Source organism: Anser brachyrhynchus, assembly GCF_964034855.1.
Source record: "Anser brachyrhynchus genome assembly, chromosome: 1".
Taxonomy (NCBI): domain Eukaryota; kingdom Metazoa; phylum Chordata; class Aves; order Anseriformes; family Anatidae; genus Anser; species Anser brachyrhynchus.
Window position 1 is genome coordinate 196,527,065 of NC_137694.1, and position 12,793 is coordinate 196,539,857.

Sequence of the window (12,793 nt, forward strand, 5' to 3'; positions counted from 1 at the left end):
ACATAGCTGTAGAAAACTTCAGATCTGAGCCCTGGTCAGCTGGAGGAAATTTAAACTTATAGTCTGCATCAAGCCAGGGAGCACATCAGCCAAACAGCTGCAGAGTATTTTAGGTGAAAGCTTGTTCCACTCTTGTGCCGAAGGTGGACCTGCACAGCCAGGGGGACATGGGGCCAGAAAGAGAGCAGATGACTCCAGCTCCAGAGACAGTTCTTGGCAAGATGTATGAGTTTTATAAAATGCAAATTTGTATGGATAAAGAGGGGTACAGAAAGAGGAGCAGCCTTGGAAACAGCATCCTTTCTTGACTGAGCTATATAACTGCTCACATACTGTCAGAACACCTTTTTTGCCTTCTGGGTGCAAGGTGAGCTGTCCTTCCTCCTCCACCACCTCTTAAGGGCCACTGCACGCCCCCGGGAGGAAGCAACCACAGGCTGTAGCAACCTGAGTCTAAGCAAGAAGGAGGGCCTCAGGGCACTGAGAAAGACTTCACTGAGGTGTTGTGACCAGGGCATTGGTCACCCCCTTTTATCTGAAAAGGCAGCCCCAGTTTTCCTCTGGGGTGCCTGCCCTCAGGAGATGGTTTGTTTTTTGTGATCTTTCTGAGGTTTTCTGCTAGTTCCTTATATCGTAATTGGAAAGAGGCAGACACATGGACTGGATGAACAGAAGACATCTTCAGAGCTCCCCCTATCTTCATTTTCTATATCTCCTTTACTTAACTTTTGCTTCTGTTAGGATGATTGGATTCGCCACCTTGCCTCTCTGTCTGTCCAGTTCCCCCTTGAAGTGGGCACCTACAATATAGGCACATCTGCTCATAGATGAAGCACTATTGGGGCCTTTCCTCCATCTTCCACACGGGAGCTGGATTAGGTTCACTGTCAGTTTTGGGGAACACAAAAGGGATAAAGAAGCCTGAGTTATGCATTAACAGAATTGCACCCTACTGGCTCCTTAAGACACACAAGATGTTTCAGTTCCATTGTCATCTTAGCATGCTTTTGGAGAAAATGTTTCATACAGCCAGAGGCAGTCCTCTGTGTGTAGCAGGACTCATCCCATAGTCCTGACAGCACCCTATCGACACACTTTGTCTGTTACTGAGGTGGTGTTTCATGTTATAAGGTCTGGCACTGTGTTACATATTGCTAGCTGCCTGGGACTGTATGTAATGCCTTAAGAAACAAAGTGAGTAGGTAAGGATTTATTAGAGAACAGTTAAAACCTGACTGTTTTTTCTCTGCCTTCACTTCACTTGATTATTTTCATTGTAGCTAATGGAAAGGAAAAGAGTATTAAAAAAGCAATCTGATCACAATCTGCTCACATACCTTCCGCTCAGACCTAAACTCTCCCAGGCGGTAATGCAAGCTTTTAATAGCAGACTCAATTTAACGAAGGGAATTAATTAGCAGGAATTAACCATTTATGAAATGCTTTGGACATTTACGGCGGTGCTTGGCATGGCAAAAGAGCCCATGCATTTCTCTCCCAGGGCCACGTGCGGTTTCTCTTCGTGTCCTCGCTGGCTGCCCCCCCCCCCCGAGCCTCCTGCAGCAGCTGGGGTGCTTCGAGCCACCCCTGCCCAGCCCGAGGAGCGGACCGGGGGGCGCCCCGGAGGGGGCCGGCCCCCTCTCACCATCCCTCCCCTCACCCTTCTCCCCGGGCCGGGAGCGCGGGGAGGGCCCGGGCACGGCTCCCGCCCGCCTCCCTTCCCTCCCAAGCCCCGGGCCGCCTTCCCCACACCCCCGGGCCGCCCCCGACCCCAGCGGCGGCTGCAGCCGGGCCGGGCCGAGCCGAGCCGCGCCGAGCCGAGCGGAGCCGAGCCGAGCAGGGGCGCTGCGAGGCTCCGGCCGCGGGGGAGCGCGGCTGCGGCAGCCCCCGCCTGCGGCCCGGGAGGGGGCGGCGGGTCCCTGCCGGGGGATCTCTGCCTCACCTTGCCGCCTCGGGACGGCCCCAGAAAGGCAGCAGAAAAAAAAGTTGAGAGCGCAGGAAGTTTTTAGCGGCAGCTCGGAGAGTAACTCGGGAGCGCCGACTGCGATTTCGGGCTCCGTTTTATTTTTGCATTTCATTTATTTTTTTATTTTTTTTTTTTTTATTTTTTGCACCTCAAGCAACCTGCAACAGCAACAAACAAAAAGTGCAGGGGGTGGGGGACAGATAAATTGCGAGAGGCAAGCGCCGGGTTTCTTTGCAGAGCCGCGGTCCCGTGCCCAGCGGATCCCAATGCAACTGCTCATCCTCCTCCTCCTCTACGCCGTCGTCTGTGCGAACTTTTGCAGCCGTCAGGGCACCACCGCCCCTGCCCAGAGCGGATCTATAAAAGCCTTGCGGTCCTCCAACATCAGGCGAGATGGTAAGCGTCCCTCTGCCTTCTTTATTCCCCGAAGGGCTCGGTTCGCAGGCGGCGTCCCGAGGGCTGCCGCCCCCTTCCCCCGGGGGTCGGTCTTGGGTCGGGGGGTCCCGTCCCCGGGGGTCTTGCGGGGCTCGTCCCGGGAGCGTGCGGCCAGGGGGCGGGAGGGAGGCTGCGGCTCTGCCCGGTGACGGCTCTTTCGGGCTCTCCCAAACTTCTCGGGCAACTCCGAGGAGATTTGCAGGGAGCCGGCGGCGACCACCGCGTCCCCTCCGCACGGCGCGGGGTGCCTGGGTCTACGACGGTCCCGCCTCGTCAGGGCGGAGGGGGGGGTCTCCTGTGTCCCCCGTGTCCCTCAGAGGAGCCCGGTGTCTCTCTGAAGAGCCCCGTGTACCCCGTGTCCCTCTGAGGAGCCTGCTGTCCCTCTGAAGAGCCTGGTGTCCCTCTGAGGAGCCCCATCTCCCTCCGAGAAGCCCCGTGTCCCCCCGTGTCCCTCTGAGGAGCCCAGTCTCCCTCTGAGGAGCCCAGTGTCCCCCAACAAGCCCCAGGGCGGGGTGCTGCCATCGCCTGAGGGGAGCTCAGCAGGAGCTCGGCCACCACTCTGGGCTCCTCTCATGGGACCTGGCCAAAGAGCCGTTTGCTGGTGGCATGCTTTGAGCTTGGTTGGGGGCAGCTGAGGCTGGAGGGTCTGGGACCACGGCTGGCTGCTTGCTGGGGGTTGTCGGGCAGTGCCCGGCGAGGATGGGCCCCCTCCCTTGTGCCAGCCCCATTGTTGGCATAGGTGGGATGCCCAGAGATGGCACATGCCAACGAGGGTGGATGGGGACTTGGAGATGCTGCTCGTGTGGTAGAAGCAGTGGTCTCAGCCTTCAAACACCAGCATGTTGCCTGCTGCGAGCCACCGGTGGAGGACGGCCTCGGCCTGGACTGCGAAGTTATTGCCAAGCTGTGGCCTCGTGGTGGATGGCTGCAGAGGCTGCATAGAAGTAACACAACTGGAGTTTACCTTTAGAAACCACTTGCTCATGATGAAGGATAAAGAAAACCAAGGCTTTGGATGGGGGATGGGGGGTAAGCCTCTGGTCTGGTGAGCCCGTTGTGTTCCAGCTTCATGTGAGAGGACGTGCTCTTGCATGTTGCCTGATACCTTGCAGAGGGAAATGCAAGATGTTCTCCTGAAGAGTAACAGAGTTACATGCGGTCTTCAAGTTAATGTTTTACAGTTGCCAGAATTTATATCTTTTATAAACCCTTTTTAAAAAACCACTCACTTGAGACATTTCCAAGATTGTACTCTGCATTTGCCAGTGTTTATTTTTCAGTGTGTATACAGTTCCTGTAATGGGTATACAGTTGATTTAGGGAGATGTTTTTGATTCAGCTTTGGAGCCATATTGAACTTGGTAATCTTTTGTATACCTTCCCTTGTCAGTGCATGGAGGCATAGGAAAGGTGAAGAGACTTTTTCTCTAGAATTGAGATAGTAAATCTGGAAACAAGACAAAATTGCAGTTACTTTGGTTTAGAAATCAAATTTAATCTAATACAAAATGTATGTGTTTGCAATAAAAGCCTACATCCGTTATTTCTGTTTCATCATTTAAAACTGTTGTGTATTTTATCAAGATTCATGACTTGTTAGCCTGCCATCTTAAACGTCTCAGAAGAGCTGAGACTGTCTCTGAACTAAACTAAGCAATCTTCCTTCCAAGTCAAACTCCAAACAAGCTTTCTGATGGAAAACTGCAGTGATTTACTTAAAACTTAAAATGTGGGTTACTCTGATCTTCTCTGTAGAGTCAATGGGGAAATCTGTAACCCACAATATGAATAAAGTTTTCAGGTTATTGGCAGTGTGATGGGTGTTCTACTCCAAAGAGGAAAACTTATTGTAGTGAAGTAACTTCTTGGAGCTATCATGAGAATTGCTCTTTTCCTAGTTGTGATCATTTAAATTTGTGATTAAGCTTTGCACCTTTAAATCAGACTTTGACACCTTGTAGTGACTAAATGTGATGGGTTTCAGGTGGGCTGGCAGTGGGTCGTTTGAAAATGGGAGAACTATATGAAACTGCACATGACTGACTGACCTTCAGTGTGCCATATGGTAGCCGGGCCTGCCATGTATGGATGTAGTAAAATTAACCCACGCAGAGGTCAGACACCTCTGCAGCCCTTTAGTGGATGTGATCCATGTAATGAGCATGTAACGCAACTTTAGGAAGACCACATGAACACCTCCAGCCCACTGCAATGCTGCCTTGCTCTCTCCTGGCACTTGGGAATCTTGATTTTTCTCTGCAAAGAACAGCATGCTCTGGTGTGGCCAGTGGAGCTGGGCATCTTCTTACATCTAAAGCAGGTCAGTTGCCGATAGGCCTGATGTGAATCACCTCAAGTGAGTCAAACTGTTGCTTGAGTTTGTTGACTGAAGTTCTATATTTGTGCAGCCAAAGGTTACAAGCTGTATTCCAAATATTGCATGCATGTGACGAGCTCACAAGCAAAGTGTTTAGACCGTACTTGGCTGTATGCCACTAAAAGTATTTCTGTCTTTTATAATTTTTAGAGCCTTGTTTTGATCTGAAGTGCTGATACGGAATTGCATTAAAGACATGTGAGTTGCATTGCCAAGTGAGACAGACAACATTTTTTGCGTTGTAAATATTTGCAGATCTGACAATACGGAATAGGATCTAAGAGCACACAATACATTGGGGGTAATATGTTCCAACAGTCTCTCTCAAAATGCACAGCAGGGATAAAAACTAATTTAATATTATGTCCTGGGTTGATGATCATGATTATTATGTTGTGGAATTAAGAGAGATACTGAAGAGGAAGCCAGATCTGTTCATCTCTTTAAAAAAATGTTATATCTTGGCAAGTACAAGACCACCTGCACATTTTATTAAAAAAGAAAACAATCCTTTGGATTCCAGTTTTCTGTTACCTCCAAGCAGGATAAACTAGGGATAACTGAATACACAAAGCTTTAATATGGATCCTTGGTCTTCTTTCTGGCCAAAATAAACCTTTTTTAGTGTGCAAGATTCCAGATTGTCTTTCTTCTTTTAGGCTGAAAGAGGTTGGCCTATTTGTAATTGCACTCACTTATGACTCAGATTGCTCTAGGAAGAAGTCTATAGATGAAGGGCAATGCATATAAAATCAGTCCTATTTAATGATTGCCAAACCTAACCAGACTGTACTTCCTGCTGAAGATATTAAGAGTATAAATAAATTGCTTACAAGACATCCTCTTGTCATCGTGCAAGGACAGGCGTTGATGATTCAGCTCTGTCTGGTGTAGCCCTAATCAATAATTTAAAGTGTCCTAGAGATGCCAGAAACATTTATAGCACACGTAATGGTATTTATTTAAAGTCTTTATTAATGCCATTGTCTGTTAAGCACTTTGAAACTCATCAGAATTATACACAGAAGGCTTTGAGATGATTCCATGTGCCTCAGTTTCCCTATTTGCATTATTCAGGTAGTGCTACCTAATGACAAGAAGTCGGGTATTTTTGTTGTTTATGTGTTCTTGCAGATGAAAAGTGGAGATGAAAAGTGCTAAATAATATTTACTGTATGCTAACTGAAACATCAGTTGTTTGTTGTTATGTTATGAACAAACATCTGTATGAATGCTCAATCTATGCCTAATCTGTGTACTCAAAGCGTCACTATGCATATTTTAAACTTTAAAATCCAAAGTTTAAATAAAAAGCATAGACATAGCAAAGAACGTAACATAGTGGCAGATTGTTTCAGTATGTAAACAACCAGAAGCCAGGGAATCAGTGTCTCCTGAAGTGGCTTTGAAAATGTGACATCAGACAACTTGAGATATGTTTCTGGGGTCATGTGTTTCTCATTTTGAATCCAAAAAATTAGGAGCTTCCAAGCCTTAGTTTGCTTGTGCACCAAAGAAATACGAAGAAGAATTGTACTTCAACATTCTGAAGAAATAGCAACAGCTTTTGTCTGTTGGAGACGATGCATGCCATTAATTCTACCCTCCACTTTCCTGTGTTGGTCTATGTGTAAGCACACAGAAAAGTATTTGATAATTTGGTCAATGTTTTCTCACCAGATGAGCATTAACTATCTGCTCTTGGGAGAAGACAGGACTGAATCTTTTTTCATACCACTTAAGAATGGCTGTTGTATCACTAGTGGTATAGGAACCTTGGAATGCATTTATGGAGTTCTTCTATAGTATAGAACATATAAAATATTGTACACATGCTTTTTATGATTCTTTTTTAAAGGACTGTGGTAACATAAAATTGTGTCAACTGCAAAATAATTAAAATAAATTTCAGGCTTCATCAGATTACAAAAAAAAAAAGGAATTTACCTTTAGTAATGCAATTTAGTCTGTGATTGTTTGACTTTGATGATGTTTCTTATCTGTATAATTAACTGTTTGGACTGAAGTAACAAAGGATATTACATGAGAATTGCAACCCTGACTCAGTGGCAAGCATTAAGGAGTTCTCCAAAGGTGCTTTGAAACATGTTCTATCGAGTAGATGTACATCACACAGTGGAAGTTGCTTTACTTGTAAACACTCCAGCCAGTCTCCCAGCAGTTCTTGTTTCTTTTTGATACATTTATTTGTATCGGACTTAATTAGGCCAGCTAATTATGAAAGGACTTACAGAGTAAACTTGATAATTGTATTACTTTGGTTATTAGAAATGGAACGCTGCTGAAAATTGTAAAATAATGGTTTTTTTAACTGTGATCCCACAGAGATGTGTTTTATAAAGCACCTAGGAATAGGTATAAGTAGGAAACTCATGGGGAATCATTAGTGCAGTAACATTTGTCATGTGCTTAAACAGAAGATCCATATAATTCCATTAAAGACACGGGGCTACATCCTGCGGGATTCTATGGAAATGAAGCTTGGATAGTTTATATGAAAGTGTGACTGTGTCCAGTTAAACTAACTGTGTCTTATGATGAAGAAGGAGTACAAGCATTTACTCTTGTATTTGCAGTATCTGTCAAATATTCTTTTAAAATAACAATGTATATAATTATAATGCTTATGTATTATAGGTGTATTATGCATATGTATACACATAATATATGTTGTGTCTTTTGAATACTGTACAGTATAGCGTATACGCATGTATATAATACATAAGTCAGAGGACACAGAGACAGGGAAATCAGAATAAGCATGCAATATAATTGGTTACCAAATTAGCATTAGAAACTTAAGAATATTGTACCCAGAAAACTTTTTTTTTTTTTTAGAATACTAACAAAAAAATAATTAAAAAAAAATATCCAGTTTTAATGTAACTTTTAAAAATCCTGGTTGAACAATGAATTGTTAGACAGATATTTGAGCCAAACCACTCCATGTAGTTAAGATCCTCTTTATGTGTTGTCATTAGCCATATAATTCATGGAATATGAGTTGAAACTTAAAGGTGTTTGTCAGCTGTCCAGGCTGCAAGTGGAAGTTCTGAAGGTCTCTACATGCTGTTAAACTTTTTATTAAGTAAAAAGGAATTTATAGGGAAAGGGATGATTGAAGACAGAAATTCTTTCAACAAAATAATATACATATTCACTGTATTACATTTCTGGCACTCCTTCCTTAGACAAGATATAAATATTACATAAAAAGAACAGATCTACAAAATACGTATTATTTGTACAGCAAGAAACCCCTTTAGGAATGCAAAATTAGAAGGACAAGGAATGGCTTTCATTTTATAACTCTAATAATAGTATGTTTACAAAGGTGCAGTAGAAGTCTGCATATTTTATGCTCCAAAGTTTTCATATTGATAGTCTTCCTTATATTAAAATATATCTGCAGCAAACTATAGGCTGATCTTTTTAACAGCAAATAAAATATATTACAGGACTGGCTTTGAACACAAGCAAAGTAGCTGCCTTGAAATACCAGAGTTCAAAAGGCCTCAAACTGTCCAGGTCCTTATTGCCTCCAGAGCAATAATGATGACCTCCCCAGGTCCCTAGCCTCAGCAGTTCTGTGGGTCTGTAATGGCACCTACTGCTGTTGGCAGAGGACTGGGGATGGGTGGAATACATCCTCACCCAGAAGTAGCAGCTGCTTTCCCCATCTCTTCCATCCCCCTCTCACTTTTCCTCACTCTCACCCTTTATCCAATGCACAGCAGCAGCAGGAGCATGAAATCTGGTTCTCCCACAGCTCTGGGCCCAGCTGCATCCCATCCTCTTGCCCTTGTCCTCCGTTACTTGTATAGCGATATTCGATTTTGCCTTCCCAGATTAGAAACCTTGAGTTAACTGTCGATGTTCATAGCATGTTCTCAACCCTTCAGCAGTCTGCTTCTGCCCATGCTGGCTTTGTGGACCTGCAGAGATTCGCCACATAAAATAAATTAAATGGGTCCTAAGAAATACTGTGAAGGCTCTATGTTGGCATTCTCTGTCGTAAAAATTTGTCTACTAATGCAGGAAAATTTACCAGTACTCCTAGTTTGTTGATTCAAGTTGTACCCAAGGATTGCCTCCCCAAAGCTGCTGATTATATTATATTTAAGAGGTTGATTACATTATACCACATTTTGGATAAAGGAGGCCACTTATATCATTGCTTCTGGTGAGGATCTCTTGGCTAAAAGATTGGAGTGGGTTAGGTTACTTGGCAGCTTATTTCAAATCAATCTCCTGTTTACAAAGCTAAGGAAGCGTCCTGTTTACAGTGTCAAACTGGATAGATTCTCTTCTGGGAGCGTGGGTTTGGCTCTAATATTTTTGGTAGTGAATAAATCCTACATGATCTCAAGCTTCCTATTGTACTTGAGTAATCTTCAGTTTCATGCTTCCTTTTTGATCTGTGTCCCATGCTGTGAAGGCCAACATCCCTTATTTCTGCTTTGGCAGTCAGAGCTCTGTGTATTTGGGGATGGTGCAGGAGGACACACTTTTACCTTCTGTACAAACTTCCTGCCAATGTATTTTAGCCCTGCTGTGCATTGGGAGTTGGTGTTGTTAAACTCTATAAAAATATTTATTAAAACACCAGGTCCATGAAGAAGTTGAAAAATAGCAGACTTGACCTTCATTGCGCTGAAATCAATGACAGAACTTTCATCAGCTCTTACTGCAGCAGGGTCTGGCTCACACTTTACATGACTTAAAGCAGGATAAAGGAAGAGGCTCAGGAATTCAACAAAGAGCCTCTCATTGTTGTGTAGGTAAATTTTACAATACTGACAGTTTAGATATTTAATTAGTGTCCACACACTGGAAAAAAAAAAAAAAATTGCACTCATAGAGGTGAAGAAGCAACTGATGTAATTACAGATTGCGTAGCAAACGTCCTGGTGGTTTGCTGTTTTTTCTCCTGTACTAACAATCTTATGTGTCATGCACAGGATATCCTACAAGAGACTTGATCTGCAGTACATTTCTAAATAAGACCTTAAGGAAATCTGTCAGTATTTCACAGTCTCTTGCATTGTTTTTTCTTTTTTCTTTTTTTTTTTTTTAAGTTTAAAAAGGCCCAAAGTGTAATATGCGTGGGTTTTTGTTATTGTTTTTTCTTGGATCAGTTGCAGAAGATTTTTCTCATAGTTGAATGTGTTTCTAATCTGATGTGACTCACAATAAAAGTGGATTGAGAATGAAACAGCAACCCAGACTAGTTAGAGAGAAGGAATAAAAATAGGTACACAGAATGTTGATTACCAGATGTACTGTGGAATTTGGAAATCATTCATGTACCCTTGTGGCCTTAATTTTTCAACCAGGAATTTGCTTGAAAGATAAATACTTCGCTTCAGCAAATGAGTGACAGCAGTGTTGCATGAAAATGGCAAGTAGATGGTAATAATGCCGTTATATTCTTTGTGGAAATGGACAAACACAGCTTCTTAATCATGATGCCTCAGCAGGGGATAAGCACTGATAGGAATGATTTCACTAACACATCAAGATGTCAGTAAAAGGGTTTAAAACCTCTTCACAGAAGCCTATGGAGAATTTGCTTCTTTGAAATCAATAGAAAGTCCCAGCGTTACTGCACTCTGGTTTCTTTCCTAGATCAGGCTGAATGCCTGTTCCCTTGCTGTTCACATGCTGTTCACATTTCTGTCTTGGGTTGCTCATAAAGAACATTGAGTCATCTTTATGCTGAGGTCAGCACAGGAGATGTGGGTTTGTCTCGTTCCTGTCCATATATTGTGACCTGGGGTCCCTAGAACCCTGTGCCTGCATGTGTCACAGTTTTTCTGGTAGCATGCTGCATTGTCATAAGAAGGGGAAAGATGTGTTCCTTCCATCCTTGGAACAGCAGAGAACAGTTCTTGCCTGCATAGGGTTGCTTTTGGTTTTGTTTGTAATTAGCACTTGTCACCCTGTAGAGCTTTATGACATGACATGCATTTCTCACCAGTTCCCATCATTCATTAGATCCCGGAAAGCGGGAGCCAAAGTTTCCTTCTCTCAAGCAAGAGGTAAAATTCACACATCATGTAGTAGCTATCTGGCTACTACATTGTACGTGTGATCTCCTTTACATAAGTAGCACTTGGAAACCTATGAACCTCCAAAAACAGTTCTTTGACATTTTCTGTTCATTGCATTCAAAGTGTCTTGCAGGCACCTCTGAGAACTGGGTACTGCAGGGAAGCCTTGTGGCAACCCCACGTTGCAGCACCTTGAGTGATGTCCATGTCTTGTGTCTGTCCTTGGACCCACACAGCAGAACCAGGTTTTGCTGTTGCATCCCTGTCGCCATGCATACAGCCTGCCTCTCAACAGACTCTGAGACACAGGGGTGATTCCCTCAGCTGCATGGCAATACAGAAACAAGCACCATCCTGGGAAAGAAACTTGCTCACACCACAGGGGAACATCATGGCATACTTCAGTGCAGATCTGGGGACTGACCACAGTGGCAAGGAGAGAAGGATGTGATGTGGAACAAGGTGGCTGCTCAGCCTGCTCTTTCCCTGATCACAGCACACATACTAGACCTTCACATGAAGAGAAGACCCATTACTGGGCAACAGTCATTCATTTGACACCATTTTTGCCACTGGCAGTAACACTATGGCTAGTACTTTATGCTTCGCTGTAGGGGTTGAACCTAAGCAGGTTGGATAGGCAGGAGGATCAGCCAGAGCATTCATCACACATGGGCAAGGACTGGAGAACCTTACCAGGGATCAAGGAGCATTATTTAAGGAGCAGCACTCCTTAAAATGCCATGGTCTTGGTGCCTCTGCTATCCTGCCTCCTGTCCACTTTCATCCTCAGAGTTGCAACCAGGCTCAGAGCTGTGTGATGTACTGAGTGAGAATCCATGGGTAGTCATTTTGGAGAACGGAGAACCATGCAAAACTACTGTGTTATGGCATGCATAAAACCAAAATATCTTGGTTTCACTTGCATGCCTGAAAGTAACTGGCATGGAGCAGGAAAAAAAAAAAAACTAAACTAAAAAATGGCACTCTGCCCTCCAAACAAAATCCAAAACAAAACAGGGAAAGCTGCGATCCTGGTTTCTGTTTCTTTGCATGTTCCTTGGGTTTGGTTTCATCTAGTACATAAGCAAACAGAGGAGGGCCATGAAAAAGAAATAACAATGATTTGATATGATGGTTTAATTAATTAATTATGAAAATTGATTTTAAAAGCTTTTCTTATCAATACATGTGGGGTATTTTTAAGGCTTGCAGGTGCTGCCTTTTATTATTTGTGCAAGGATCCTGTCTAAGGATTTGTCTCCACAGCCTACAGCAGTGCTGTTTCCTGATGCTACTGTTATTTTCTGTGCTATCACCGACTCTTGCAGGACTTAAAGTCAAGTCTTGTCAGGTAGATTGCTTTTCAACTTACCTTAGGCAAGCCATTAGTCAAAATATTGACTGAGTAAAAAAGTGTCTCCTATTTCTCTTATCAGAAGAGAGACAGAATATTTTTCCATATATGCTTTTGCAATGAAGTAATTACAAGTTTAAGTACATGTCACTGGAGTTTTGACAGTGTATTTCTGGCACTTCATTTTCAAAGAGGCCTTCAACATGATTGGCCAAACCAGAACAGAAATACCCAGAGCTGCCTTGTTTCTTTCTAAAGATGACAGCCAGCCTGGTAACCTAATGGGTCTTCTGTTTCTCTTCTGTTCACACGGGTAGGAGAGAACCATTTCCCGTGCTAATTTGTTCTAAATCAATATGCTTTCCAGAATAACAGAATCACAGAATGGTTGAAGTTGGAAGGGACCTCTGGAGGCCATCTGGTTCAACCCCTGCTCAAGCAGGGACACCCAGAGCAGGCTGCCCAGGACCATGTCCAGGAAGTTTTTGAAGATCCCGAAGGAGAAGACCCCACAGCCTCTCTGGACGGCCTGTGCCAGGGCTCCCCCACCTGCACAGCACAGAAGTGCTGCCTGGTGCTCAGAG

General features: G+C 44.0%; 1 protein-coding gene across 7 annotated transcripts in view; it reads left to right on the forward strand.

Moving 5' to 3' along the window:
- The first annotated feature begins 1,510 nt into the window (after positions 1-1,510).
- Positions 1,511-12,793, forward strand: part of PDGFD (platelet derived growth factor D) — a 144,605-nt gene continuing 133,322 nt past the window's right edge. The window contains exon 1 of one of the 7 annotated variants that reach the window (XM_080577701.1): positions 1,511-2,362. In XM_080577701.1, the coding sequence (XP_080433827.1) occupies positions 2,233-2,362 (130 nt within the window). In that variant the 5' untranslated portion in view covers positions 1,511-2,232. The remainder of the gene's footprint in view (positions 2,363-12,793) is intronic. The other 6 variants (XM_080577704.1, XM_080577706.1, XM_080577700.1 and 3 more) reach the window with 6 other exon arrangements.